Source organism: Talpa europaea, assembly GCF_964194135.1.
Source record: "Talpa europaea genome assembly, chromosome: 13".
NCBI lineage: Eukaryota > Metazoa > Chordata > Mammalia > Eulipotyphla > Talpidae > Talpa > Talpa europaea.
Window position 1 is genome coordinate 17,118,241 of NC_140080.1, and position 14,910 is coordinate 17,133,150.

At 36.4% G+C, this 14,910-nt stretch overlaps 1 protein-coding gene across 4 annotated transcripts in view; it reads left to right on the forward strand.

Annotated features, from left to right (window-relative positions):
- The window catches only part of HSD17B4 (hydroxysteroid 17-beta dehydrogenase 4), a gene marked incomplete at both ends in the record, with an annotated part of 66,568 nt that overhangs the window by 20,327 nt on the left and 31,331 nt on the right, over positions 1 to 14,910 (forward strand). For all 4 annotated transcript variants that reach the window (XM_084252190.1, XM_084252189.1, XM_084252187.1 and 1 more), the window contains 4 exons: positions 718 to 905; positions 8,356 to 8,447; positions 10,887 to 10,911; positions 12,769 to 12,897. In XM_084252190.1, the coding sequence (XP_084108316.1) occupies positions 718 to 905; positions 8,356 to 8,447; positions 10,887 to 10,911; positions 12,769 to 12,897 (434 nt within the window). The remainder of the gene's footprint in view (positions 1 to 717; positions 906 to 8,355; positions 8,448 to 10,886; positions 10,912 to 12,768; positions 12,898 to 14,910) is intronic.

Genomic DNA, 14,910 nt, shown 5'->3' on the forward strand with positions numbered 1-14,910 from the left:
AACTGTTTCCTGCTACTTGGTACTGGCCAGGTATGCCTTAGTGTTTGTCAACTATTTAGAAACTCTAAAATCTCATCGTTATCTCTGTGTCAGTGGCGGAGCTGGTGCCTAAGGTAGCTTCATGAATTGTAGCGTAAGGAGCATTTCTGTTAATTTAGGATTCACACACATCTACTAGAAATAAATCATCTGTGGTACCTGTTCTTATGGGACAGTTCTAGTTTATCCTGATCTTAGCACTTTCTGGAAGTAAATGATACTCATTTCATTTGGTTTATTAAGCAGAGTGAATGAGATTTGGCCAGATTTTGAGATGGCATTGTTTGAGTGTGAGGCATTTATTCAGTATTATCCAGAAAGAAGAGGGGCAAAATGATGAGTACTAAAAAATTGAATTGCTTGATGTTTCTTGGTAAAATTTTTACTTATATATTACAATTTATTTTTGTTTATAAATGTTTATCATTGTTTTCAATAGATAATGAATAGGTATTTTTATGCTTGAATACATTTGGTCCTGGCCAGGCATTCTTTTTAAGAGAGTTAAATCTCATAGTTGAATGTTGAGAAATTACTTTTATGAGAATTTAGATACATAAATTTTTATTGTGAAAATCTAATGACAGTAGAATTGTTTTTGACAGGTGTAGTAGTATTGAAAAAAAATGAAAGAGTTGCAACATTTAAGATGATAATGAGAGATTAATTTTCTTTTAGGATCATTATGACTTCATCGGCTTCAGGAATATATGGCAACTTTGGCCAGGCAAATTATAGTGCAGCAAAGCTGGGTCTTTTAGGCCTTGCAAATACTCTTGCAATTGAAGGGAGTAAAAGCAACATTCATTGCAATACTATTGCTCCTACTGCTGGATCACGGATGACCCAGAGTGTTTTGCCTGAAGGTAAGTCAGATTTTTCAGTGCTGTTATGTACAAATTTCTGTGGAGTGAGTTTTACAAAATAATTTAATTTTCTGAATTTTTTTTTTAAAGATTTATTTTATTTATACAAGAACTGGGGTACAGGCCAGAGTCAAAGGAGGGTGAGAGACTTCACCAGAGACAGAGCGGGGAGCACAACAGGTAGACAGACTGAAAACACTGCTGAGGGGAGCAGCTGGTGAGACAGGAGAGGTCTGCCGTGCCATGTGGGTATCTCTCTGGCCGGCTGGGAATCGAACCCATGCTGCAGAGGCTGCAGACAGCTTCATAGTGCTGCGCTTAACCCACTGTGCCACCAGGGAAGCTCAATTCTCTGAATTATTAAAGAAATTGTTTTCCTTAGTATTTAAAAAAACATCATGTATACTTTGTGTTTCTTATGGAAAATTTAGACAGACACAAAGGACAAAATAAAAAAATGACCCATAAATTTGAGTACTCTGAGATAAACTTGCAACTCTTTTTCTCTATATCGGTGGACTTTTTTTTTTTTTTTTTTACAAAGTGCAGTAATAACATTCTTACTGTTTTATTATCATAATTATATTAAAAATTAATAGAATGTATTTTTCAAACAGTGTTAGGTCTATAGAAAAAAAGGTTTTCTTATTCTTCCCCTTCTACAATTTTCCCTTTACTAATTGTGCATTATGGAGCTGCATTTGTTATATTTGATAAGCCATGATTGATTGTTTATCATTAACCGGAGTTAATAGGTAACATTAAGACTTGCTTTTTGTCTTGTACAGTCACTGTTTGTAGAGTTGTATGAGTTTTAACAAATGCATAGTGTTATTATCTACCATTGCAGATCCTACAGAATAGCTTCACTGCCCTAAACATCCCCTTTGCTTCATCTCTTCATCCCTCCACTCTGCTTGAATGTTTGGGAGGATTGAACCTCATTTTATTTTATTATTGAATAATATTCAGTGGTATTATAATATTCACAGTTTGTGTATTCATTCACCTATTGAGGAGTATCTTGGTTGCTTCCAGTTTTTGGCAATTATGAACACTTGCTATTAACATTCACATACAGGTTTTTGTCTGGACACAAGTTTTCAGCTGTTTAGGTAAATATTAACAAGTGTGAGTGTTAGATTGTGTGGTAAGACTATGTTTTGCTTTGTAAGAAATTTCCCAACTTTCCTCAGATAACTTTATTATTTTGCATTCGCCCTAGCACAGACAGTTCTTGTTTGTTGCCTTGTCAGCATTTATTGTTGTCAGTCTTTTGTATTTTAATCATAATAGGTATGTAGGGGTATCTCACTGTCTAATTTGCAATTCCCTGTGATGTTGTATTTTTTTTTTTGTCAATGCTTCTTTACCATTTATCTTCTTTGTTGATGTGTTTATTCAGTTCTTTCGCCCATTTTTAAATTAGGTTGTTTTCTTATTGTTGACTTTTTTTATTATTAAAGATTTATTTATTTATTTATACAAGCATTGGGTACAGTCAGAAGCACGGGAGGGTGAGAGAATTCACCAGAGCCAAAGTGGGAACAGAACAGGCAGACCGATGAAATACACTGCTGAGGGGAGCAGCGGGCGCGACAGGAGAGGTCTGCGTGCCATGTGGGACCCTTGCTGGCAGCTGGGGATGGAACCGGCACTGCAGAGGCTGCAGGCAGCTTTGCAGCCCATTGCTCAACTGTCTGTGCCTCCAGGGGAGGCCCTTATTGTTGACTTTTAAGAGTTTCTTGCATATATTGTGAACAAGTGTTTTGTCCTTGTGTTTTGCAAATAATTTTTCCAGTTTGTAGCTTGTATTTTTATTTTCTTAGTTTCTCTCATTTTTGAGGAATAATTTTCAAAGGCTACAAAATTCTGCTTGGTAGTTTTTTTTCCCCCAGCATTTTAAATATTTTACTCCACTTTCCTCTTAGTTACATGATTTTATCATGTAAAATTCTCTCCTTATTCCTCTATAGTAAAGGTTTTCTTTCCCTCTGTATTCTCCCAAGATTTTCTACCTTTTCCACTCTGCAGTTTGAATGTAATATCTTACATGTAGTTTTTTTTTGGATTTGTTAAAAATAATTTTTATCAAGGCATTTTTAAAAATAACTTATTCTTTTAATTGTGGTAACATTAGAATTCTTTCCATCAAGTTTTGCTCTCTTCCCTGCTCGCTTCCCTCTTTAGATGCTTCAGTTTTATAGTAAGTTTTCAAAGATTAGTTTTCAAAGATTAGTAAGGTTATCTTTCTCCATTTGGTTTCTCTATATATACTTACTTGTGACACCATCTGGTATTTATCTTTCTCCTTTGACTTATTTCACTTAGCATTATCTCTTCCAACTCCATGTTGCCGCAAATGGCGTGAGTTGGTCTTTTTGATTGGTGAGTAGTATTCCATTGTATATATATATATACACACCACATCTTCATAATACCTTCATGTGGTTTTGGGCATTTAAGCTCAGTGATTCCTTTTTCATTTGTGTTACATTGTTTTGCAGCATTTCTCAGTCTTTCCATCCCTCTGCTTAGAGTAGCCATCTGTTGTTGCATATTGTCCTTTTTTCCATTAGAACCCTTAGTATGTTTTTTCTTTCTTTCTTTCTCTCTCTCTCTCTCTCTCTCTCTCTCTCTCTCTCCCTCCCTCCCCCCCCCCCCCACTGGGTACAGTCAGAAGCGCGGGAGGGCGAGAGAATTCGCCAGAGCGGGGAGCAGAGCAGGCAGAAGGGCTGAAGCACACTGCTGAGGGGAGCAGCGGGCGGCAGGAGAGGTCTGCACGCCATGCGGGACCCTCCTCCGGTGGCCGGGAAGCAGCTGGGGATCGAACCGGCGCAGCAGAGGCTGCGGGCAGCTTCGCAACCCAGCGCTCAACCGCTGCGCCACCGGGAAGGCCCAGGACCCTTAGTATGTTAATAGCAATTATTTTAAATCCCCAGCCTGATACTTTCAAAATCTGCTGTAGTTGAGTCTGCTTCTGATGCTGGCTTTGTCTATTCAGCCTATATGTGTTTTGCCTTTTAGCATGCTTTAACATTTTTGTTGAAAGCTGCACATGATGTATTGGGGTAATAAAAGTGAAGTAAATAGACCGTTAGTGTGAGTTTTTGTTTATCTGTCTAGGAGCTAGGCTATATCTATTGTTTGCTGTAGCCAGACTTCCATTTCTTCTGTAACCTTGATTTTTGTCCCCTGTTGTCTTTGGGTTTCCCTGTAAACGCTTTAATAGCTTATGTGTCTTGGTCATCTCTCAGTTATGATCCACTGTTATTCTGGAGCCCTGTTAATATGGTTGTAAAGTATGGGGGAAGAAAGTGTTCTATAATCTTATGATTAAATCTCCATTTTTTTTTTTTAAACTGGGACCAGAATCCCTGAACTATCTCCCCCAGAAGAGTTTCTTAGCCTTGTTGTTTTCTTTCCATTGCGACAGGCAGGCTAGAGGGACTCTATGTGTTGAACTGGCCTCCCCTACATTAGATAAGGCTCTGATAGTTTCCCTTGATAACAGTCCTTTGTTCAGGAGGACAGATTCTTCTGGTCATATTTCAAAGTCACTTTTTTTGTTTGGTCTCTCTTTTCCTTTCATTTTCTGTAATATTTCAGAGAAAATCTTTGAATATTTATGGCATCTCAGAGCAAATATACTACATTGTATTTCACCTAATAAATAGTTAGAAATGTAACCCTAACAGATAATGGACCTTACAAGCATAATACTATCATCACACTAAACAGAGTAAATCTATAACATCACCTAGTACCAAAATCATAATAAAATTTCCTAATTATCTAAAAAGATATGTTTTTAGAGTTGATTTATTCCATAAGAATCCAAACAAAGTCAACAGGCATTTTATTACTCTATTTCTTTTTTTTTTTTTTTTTTAAGATCTTTTTATTTATTTATACAAGCACTGGGTACAGTCAGAAGCGTGGGAGGGTGAGAGAATTCACCAGAGTCAGAGCGGGGAGCAAAACAGGCAGACTGACGAAGTACACTGCTGAGGGGAGCAACGGGAGGCAGGAGAGGTCTGCACACCATGTGGTACCCTCGCCAGCAGCCGGGGATTGAACTGGTGCTGCAGAGGCTGTGGGCAGCTTCGCAGCCCAGCGCTTAACTGCTGCGCCACCGAGGAGGCCCATTACTCTATTTCTGAAGTTTCATTTAGCTTATAATAGTTTATTCTCCTTTTTAAAATTAAAAAAAAAAACATTTGTTGAAGAAACTAGTTCATTAGCCTATATACTGCTCCTAATTCCTGATTTGAGTTGTCTTAGCACTTCTGTGAAAAATGATTCTCTTCTCTATTCCATTGTTCTGTGCCCCTGTCTTTTTACCAACATGTTTTTTTTTTAATTACCATAGTTTTATAGTAAGTCTTGAAGTCAGAATTTGTGTTTTCCAGCTTTGTTCTTTGAAAATATGTAATTTTAAATTTAAAAATTTAAATGTTTGATTGACAGTCTATGCTTATTTATTGTTTACATAATATAACAAATACCTAACTAGTAGAAAACTGCATTTTTTTGACATTGCTAGCTTAAACAACTCTAAAAACAAAGTTGCCTTTATAGTTTAAGAAGTTGCTGTGAAGTGATAAAAAATAATTGAGAGTGAAATTATTTTAAAGCTAGTTACTTCACAGAACACAAATTCACACCAGCATTTACTTTCCACATTTGAGTTACCCATCATTTCACAACTTGGGAATTCTAAAAACAAGTATATATGTACTGTTAGGCTTTGCGAACAGCTGTGCCTGTCCAATTTTCTGTATTGTAGTATAGCTATTTGGATTTGAAATCTATTTTTTCCCTTATCAATAGGACCATTTCAAAAATAACCTTATTTAAAAAACTTTTTTACTTGCATTTTAATATCAAAGGATTTCTTACTAAAGAATAAGATTATATAAGGGACAGAATAGAAACCCAAATTATTGTTTTCTTTTTCAATACATATATGTAAGTGCAAAGCAGTGTAACTTACTAGTAAGAAGTAAAGCATCAATATCTAAAGATTAGTCATAAACTCACTCTTACTCAAAAAAATGGAACATTACCGATAAACGTCCATCTAACCCTGTGCCCTCTTTTCTACCCCTTTGCTTCATGCAAAGAGAGAGCCATTATTTATAATTTTGAGCTTATCATTCCTTTGCTAGACTTCTATTTTTGTCACTTTTTGCTGTCAGCTGTAGACTTCTTGGGAAGTAGTAAGTTTCCAAGAAAATATTTAAAATTTCAAGCTTTGAATTTGTTTTTCTTTGAAAATGTAGCCACCATTTATTTGAACAGGTCTGTTCCTCTAGAGACATTAGGTAAATGTTTAGTAGAGTGTTCTTTATTCCACCATACTCTAGTTAAATAAATTTGGAGAATAAGGTCTACTTTCGATGAATGGTTTAATCTTTCTCTTCTGTAAAGTCAGAGAGTTGTAGCTCATTTTTAAAATATCTTTCAGATTCTAAATATCTTTTATATTTAAAGTTTTGTTATAGTTTGGAAAACACTGAAAGTTTATTTTACCTTGCAGCTTTTCTTCTCTTCTACCCAAATAGCTATTTATAGGCTATGAAAGGAATTACTTGTTTAAGAACCAGATGTTATTAGTAATGTATGGAGACAGCTGAGATTTCATTTCCCTCTTTGAAATATGTTTGACACATGGAAAGTGATGTATGTATTACTCCTGTTTCTTTCATGAAATAAAAACATAATCCTAAAATGAATGCTCTGTAAACTAACTTCTCAGGCTGTAGTAGGTACTTGTTGTTACTTAATAAATTATTCCAAATTAAAAAAAAATTAAAAAAAACAAATACTATCTCATGGTTTCTGGTATTTAGGGTGACTTAGCCGGACAGTCTGGGTCTGGGTCTCTAGTGATGTTTTATTAACGGTATTCTCTGGGATTCCAGTCATTTGAAACCTTAGCTTGCTTGAAGTTTCTACTGCCAAGCTCATTTTCGCACATGGTAGTTGGGAAGTTCTGTGGGCGCTGTTGTCTGGAGGGCTTAGTTTCTCACCATGTGAGCCCCTGTATGGGACTTCATCCAGAGCTAATGATTTGAAAGAGAGAAACAGTCAAGAGAGAAGTTGCAGTACCTTTTATATCCTAATTTCAGAAGTGGCATAATAATGCTTCCTAGTGGTCAGGTAGACTAAGCCTGGTGTACTGTGGGGGGTGACTATGGGAAGGAGTAAATAAGAGTTGATGAGGATTTCTGGGGCCACCTCACAGACGGGCTCTCATGCAACCCCCAAACTGGGAGGCATTACCAATAACTTGAATCTGTCTTTGTTTTTCTTGCATCCCGATATCCCTGTTTCCCCCAAATCTTATAATCTCTCTATTTATTTAAGTTTTATTCATTTTTGTGTAGAAGAACTGGGGTGTAGGCCAGTGGTGCAGGGCATCAGAGGGTTGACCAGAGACCGAGTAGGGAGCAGAACAGACGGATCTATTGAAATACACTGCTGAGGGGAGCAGTGGGAGAGAAAGGAGAGGTCTGCTGTGCCATGTGGTTTAGCTCCCTGGCTGGGGATGAACTCAGGTCACCACAGTGGGCCATCGCGGTGATAGTGCTGAGACTTCACGTCTAGGCCACCAGGGGTCCCTTTCTCTCTTTTAATTGATCAGTTTGTTTTACTTGCATTTGTTTACATATATTGTATTATTGAATATTTGAATTTTATTTACCATTCTTGTTGGGATGTCTGTTACTTCTACTTTTTCTGTGCATGTGTTATTTCTTGTATTTTGATTATTGGAGTTTGTTGCAAAATGTCATTTATGTACTCTTTTCTGTTAAAATGTACATATTCTATTTCAATTCTTTTTATGGTGACCTGAAATAATCTTTTAAATCTGTTTTAAACAGGATAAGCATGTAAGAACTCTTAACCGTAGTCATCCATGCTGTAACTTACACGCTATTGCTTTTCATTGTTACTTTTTCCCATTGCTTTACCTAACCTCTGTAAATTAGGCATTTTACTCTATCCAGCAGTACCATTACACAGGGCCATTTTACATCATCTTGCTCTCGTCACAGTTGTTGAGGCTGTTTTGTAGTTTTTGGTTAAATAGTTTTGGAAGTGAATGGTACCTGAGCTTCTTGTGTTTTTATTTATGTCTTTGCTCACCATTTTTTGCCTAGGCAGCTCTAATTTTTTCTCCTGAATATTATGTTACATGTCTCGGAAAAGTATATCTGATGCCTTCAATTTTAGAAACTTGAGAGACCTTTAGGAACATCTCCATTTGGATGAAAAAGTTCTACTAAAAGCATTGAAAATTAGACAAATTAGTGTATTGAATTTTGTTTTTAATATTTATTTAAAAAAACCTGAATTACCTATAAGTTAGGTATTTTCAGAACATAAAATATTTAATATTCTTGTATATTCTTGCTCATAAACTGTTCTCTTTTTATTTCAGATCTTCTAGAAGCTCTGAAGCCAGATTATGTGGCGCCCCTGGTTCTTTGGCTTTGCCATGAGAGTTGCGAGGAGAATGGTAGTTTGTTTGAGGTATTCTGCACTTTCCTGCTTTCTTCTAAAGCAATATTCATATAATTAAATATAAATCATGATTTAAAAATTAGTGTTTTCATAATGCTTACCTTTGTAAAAATCTGTACCAGTGACATTTCTGTTTTTTTTATTATGTGTACATGAGAAAGAGTAATTGTTCACTAATGTCCTTTTTTAAGGAAAGTAACGCCATAAATCTTGTTTTTCTTAGTTCTTCATTTCTTATGTTTGTCCAACTGACAATGTCAGTGGTTTGATATGTTTAGCCAAATATGGAAAATCTCATTTGATTTGAGATGCTGAATGATAAAATAAAAGGACAGAGCTTTAGACTTTTGAGTCAGCCAGGCCAGATTTTGAGTTCTGATAATTGATTTGCTGAAATATTGTACACATTAACCTCCCTGAGCTTTTGGGTTTTTTTCTTTTTTTTTTTTGGTAATGACGACAAGAAATCGTGTTTTCAAAATCTTACCATAGGACTTACACACCAGCCATCAGTTTAGTAGGAATTTAGCCTAGTTGTGATAGACCAGTAAACACAAGTTATTTTTCTTAACATTAAAAGTAATCATTTATATTTGTCTTTATTGTAAAACTTAAAGTGCTTTTCGTGAAAATTACAACCATATATATTCCCACCATCCATCGAAATTCAGTTTTCTTTCTAGGGTCACTCTTTTTAGGTTACTTTATGCACATTTATACATTTTTGATAGCTCATTTGAGCTTTCTTTTTGTTTCTTTTCTAACATCAGGTGTTACATTTTAGATTTCTCACTGCCTTTTTTTGATTCTCTGTGGTAATAATGAATTTGTTATGTGAAGAATACTGTGGGGTTAAAAAATATTTCTTGGTAGCATGAGGACCTCGCTCAATTCGAAGCAAATGACTTACTGGCTTGATTCATTTGAATAAAAAGGGGATGAGTAAATAAAAGCCAGTCCACTCATGTCCAAGCAGAAATAGGTGCCTTTGCTTTCTTTATCACAGGCATTGAATGTGAATAGTAGAAAATGAGAGGTGAAAAGAACTTAACTGTAATTTTACAAAAGAGGGAAATTCAATAATTCAAGCCACCTGCACCTCAAAATTTGACCTGCCACATTTTTGTCTCATTAAGGAATTGAAAAAACTTTTTATTTTCTAAAATTCCATTTATTATTCTGTGAATAAAAATAACACAGACTTTTTGTTTAAAAAATTCAAGTATACAGGGAAGTACACAGAGGGAAATAAAAGTCATCCATTTTGCTACTAACCAGAGATACATTAATATTTTAACGTATTCCCTTCTAGTTTTTATTAGATAGGCATTTCACACAAGTAGTCTTTTTTTTTTTTTTTTTTGATAATGCCTTTTATACACACATCTAAACATGCACAGTTAGGATCAAGGTGCAGTTGAAGTTCTGTGTTGTTTTTTGCTATATTGTAAACATTTTTAATGGGCATTTGGTATGCATGACTTATGTGTGTAGTATTCTGGCTTAAACTTCAAAAATAAATTGTCACCTTGTGAAGATTTGATAGATATCTGGGGCAGATATAGATTCTTTGGCTCAGCTAGAGCTACTGTTTCTAGCAACTTCAAGGAGCTTGCAGATTATTGCATCACTCCCCAAGTATGAAAAAATATGCCTGTTATCAAAATCGCTACTAATTTATCTCCTCTGTCAGCATCCAAACTGATTGGCCCATTATGAAATGTGTGAGCAGGTTAACGAAAGACAGTGGTGCGCTTAGAGCCACTGAGAGGTGTGCTTTTGGTATATTTTCTTTTGTCATGCATGTGGAATTCTCTTGATAAGTTCTGTCATGCTGTCATGCTACAGTGTAGTGTCTGAAGATAGGGCAGGAAGATACTTGTATTGGGCATTTTCTTCTGTGGCTTACCTTAAATGATCTTTAGAAAATAATTTATCTTTCTGAGTAGAGTTAATATATTTGGTCATTTGCCTTATCTCTGTATGAAAGAGGGACATGTATTTTGAGCCTGTGATGCGCTGGGCAATTTTACTTATTTATATTGTTTAACCTTCCTGGTTATCTCATGAAATGTGTATTATTACCCTTAATTTGCGTAGTAGGAAACTTGGATTTGGAGAAGTCAAATGATTAACCAGGGTTATACAGAGCTAGTCAGTAGTATAACTGGTATCAATCTTGGTTTCTGACATAAGCTGCAAGTTTTACTACAAGTATTTCTACTATGTTGTTCTACTTTATATTTCTACTTTGATAATGGGAATATTGCAGGGTCACAGAGAGTGATGGGGGAGTCCGTGGACTGTTGTAGTGCTGTATTTTATTTTAAGCCATTGTCATTTAGCATTCTAATGCTCTTAGTAAGGTAGTTACCTATTTTTTAATTAAAAAATTCTGTTAGTGTTTTCACATTAGGTGATATAATGTTTCCCTTCTCTCTTTGGTAGGTTGGAGCAGGATGGATTGGAAAATGTAAGTCTGTCTCAGATTTTCACTTGCCATATATTGTTTTCATATTTTTAGACCTGCATATCCAGATAGAACTGGGTAAAGACCTTGTGATGATAACACTGGATTGAGTATGCACATATTCAGGTTCAAACATCACTGTATCTTTAGATATTCCAAAAACATTGAATTTGCCCTGCAGGCCTCTGGCACTTTCAAGAAGCAGTTCAATTTTCTGCCTGTTGACAGCCCTCATCTAGGCCTTGTTCTGTCTTTTTTATAAGTTGCTATTTCTGGAGATATAACACAGACTCTTTTTAGATTGATGTTTGTTTGTACTCTGTCTCTTTGTCCCATGTACTTGTTTTTTGCTGTATCAGCAGAGAAGTAAGTAGGAGGGAGGGCTATTTTTGAAACAGTGGGAAGAAATCTATCTTAGATCTATCTTAGATGGCACAGGAGGCAAGTTGTCCAAATTCTTTTCTTCCTTGGAGCTTGAGACAGATTTAGAGTGAGAAAGTGAGGAATCACCTTGGACAACTGTGGGGGACAGAAATTACAGCTTATCTATGGAACTGATTTAGCCCTAAAGTAAATTCTTCTGGTTTCAATCCTTTTGTGAGGTAAATGAATAATTACTTTATAGCATTTAAAAAAAAATCGTGATAATTCCAATATCCCAGTTCAAATTTTCAGTTGGCTGCTGATTTCAAAAAGAATTATTTAAAAGGTTGCCATTCCTGTAGGGTATTATTAAAACTTAATGTAGACTGTCAGTATTTTCATCATTAGCAATTGTTCGTCCCAGTTATTATATTATTGCTCAAACATTTTTGAGTGTCTTGTAACATCCATTTAAGAAAGGAAGATCAAATATTACAATGAATGTGTACTTTATCAGTAGGAAAACTCTAGAATCAGACATTCATTTCATCTCCGGAAGACAAAGCTTCAATTTTAACAATCATCAGAGTCTGACAGTTAATGTTTTACTAAGTTACCAGTGGTTATTTATTCTGGCTTTTTGAAAGCTGTTAAAATTTCCCTCACAGAACATAATGGGGCAATAATGAATTTTGTGAATTTGTCATTCTGATGATTTCCTGTGGAAAAGGAGGAAGCGCAAAGGGAAGAGTGGATGACTGATTTTTGGTTGTCTGAAATTTTAACCTGTTATCACAAGTCCTTGGCTTGCTGTCCAACAAAACTCTTTTCTGTTTTCTTGAAGTATGTGACCCAGTTAGGCTGGTATGAAGTCAGTCTTGATTATGGCCACGTACAATTTCACTTTATCCTATCTAGCACTTCATTTTACCTTTCGTACTCTGTGGCATAGTCAGAGGGGGAGTTTTTTCCCTTAAGCTCCAAATATTTGGGGAAAAAAAAAGACATCATTCTAATGAGTTTATTATTTTAGAAAAAATACACATAAACAGTCATAGTAAAATTCATCAGAATTTCCCTTTTTTTCAAGTTAAAAAATTCAAGGGACTTTTATAAATTTTACTTTGTCTCATTTATTTATTTATCTATCTATTTATTTATTTGTTTATTTTTAAAGCTTTATCCATGCATACAAGGGCTGGGGTACAGAGTGGTGATGGGGGTGGGTGGGCGGGGGGATGAGATGACCCACAAAAGACATGGGGAACAAAACAGGCAGATTGACCGAAACACACCACTGAGGGGAGCAGCGGGCGAGACAGGAGAGGTCTGCCTTGCCACGTGGTTTTGTCCCTGGCTAGCCGGGGATTGAACCCGTACTGCAGAGGCTGCAGACTGCCTCACAGTGCAGTGCTCAACCCCTTGCGCCCCCAGGGAGGCCCTCTGTCTCTCTTTTAAAATGTATACTCAGTTTTTTCATTTTGTTTTTATAATCAGTGCGCTGGGAGCGGACCCTTGGAGCCATCGTAAGACAGAAGAATCAGCCAATGACTCCTGAGGCGGTGAAAGCTAACTGGAAGAAGATCTGTGACTTTGACAATGCCAGCAAGCCTCAGACAATTCAAGGTGAAGAATCCAAGTCAGTACAGCTGTGGCTGGGGACCCAGAGGCAACAAGCATTCTCTTGCACAGTTGTCTTCTGTAGACACTTAAGTCATTTATAGCACGTTTTCTGCTCCAGTAGGTATTTGCACTCTTAAAATTTAAGATGTAAATGTCACTGCCATAGTCAGTTTTATATTTTTGGGGGGGTTATCCTTTTCTTGGGGTTGTAGGTGAGGTTGCAGAATACTATGACGTCTTCACTTATTTGTGCTGAATGCCTCTGTGCCCCATCTGACCATTGGTTTCATGGTTTTCCAGTATCTTATCATATGCTATATACCTGACCTGATTTCTTTTTTTCACCCAAAGAGTTGGCTAAGCCTATTTTATTTAGGGCTAGTTCATTTCTGTCTAGTGAATACATTTTTCTTTGTTTTACCACTTGTTTTTGCTGCTGTTTTCTGCTTTTCAAAAAAGCCGCTTCCGCCTGTTCTCTGCTAATCTAAAAACTTCTTTAGAAAAACTCGAGCCCCAGATATTCAGCAAGACCTCCCCAGATATTCTTGGCTTCATTGATCTTTCTCTTAGCTGAACTCTTACTGCTTGAGCATTTGTTCATAACTGCTTTCTACAGTTTTTGTTTATTAAGTAGGTGTTTTTGTTTTAACTCCTTGTATGTCCCTTTGAAGGTAGAGACTGTGTCTGGGGTGTACTTCTTTTCTACCTGGTGCTAGCGTAGTGCTTATTTCGTGGAAAGGACTTAGTATATGCTTGTTACTTTGAATTATTGAATCATCTATGATAGGCTATAGGAATAGATAATAAAATAAAAGTCACATTTTTTTCTGGTGTAACTTTCATAAGCATATAGTATATGTGATTTTTTAAAAGGTTATTTTATAGAAAAATCTTATGTTTTACTTTAATAATAGTTTTATATGAAAAGTTTTGGAGAAGAATACATCTGAAATGAAAAGTGTTTCTTTTTCCTCCTTAATGACAGTCTTCTTTCTGCCGGTACACTCACTGAAATTTTCATTATGTTTTTTTTCTGTTAGATGATAGCATGGTGTTATGTCATTAATGGTAGCATTTTTTGCATTGTAGTTTTTGATATTTGAGATACGTTTTGTCTTGTAAATAACAGTCACCTATTAGTGACAACAATGATAGAGAAAAGGAAGAAATTAATTGAAATCTTTACCTTATTGCCTTGAAAATAGCTTACTAATATAAAGAAAAAGCTAATTGAATTATATATGATAAATAAAAGATACCACAGTATTTGAAGTACAATTTTAAAAAAGTCTACATTCTCTCTAGAACCGAGACTTTTTCACACCATCTATTCTACTATTGTCAATTTTTGAGCCAAGCATTAACTCTGTTTGTCTGAGTCTGAGCGTAGTCTGTGCCAGGATGACTTTGAATTAACTGATGTCTCCTTCAGCAACATCTGAATGTGTGGTAAGGGGAGGACTAGTCAACAAGAAGCCTCTGCCCTAGTGTTACTAGGAATGGCAGGTGTCTCTGGTCATCTCATGTTCTGTAATTTGGTTAGGGTTTTGTCTGGGTTTGGAAGGAGGCCTGTATTTCTAAGATCTGTTGTAAGGTCTTTTTTTTTTTTTTTTTAAGATTTATTTTATTTTATTTATTTATTTATACAAGCACTGGGTACAGTCAGAAGCACGGGAGGGTGAGAGAATTCACCAGAGCCAGAGCGGGGAGCAGAGCAGGCAGAAGGACCGAAGTACACTGCTGAGGGGAGCAGCGGGCAGCAGGAGAGGTCTGCGCGCCATGTGGGACCCTCCTCCGGTGGCCGGGGAGCAGCCGGGGAGCAGCCGGGGATCGAACCGGCGCTGCAGAGGCAGCGGGCAGCTTCGCAACCCAGCGTTCAACCGCTGCGCCACCGGGGAGGTCCTGTTGTAAGGTCTTTCGAACCATGGCATAGGTAGATGCTCCATAAGTCTCCTTGTTTAGGCTTAAACTTCAGGACAACAGCTTCTGTATCCTGTTTCACTAGTTATAATGATA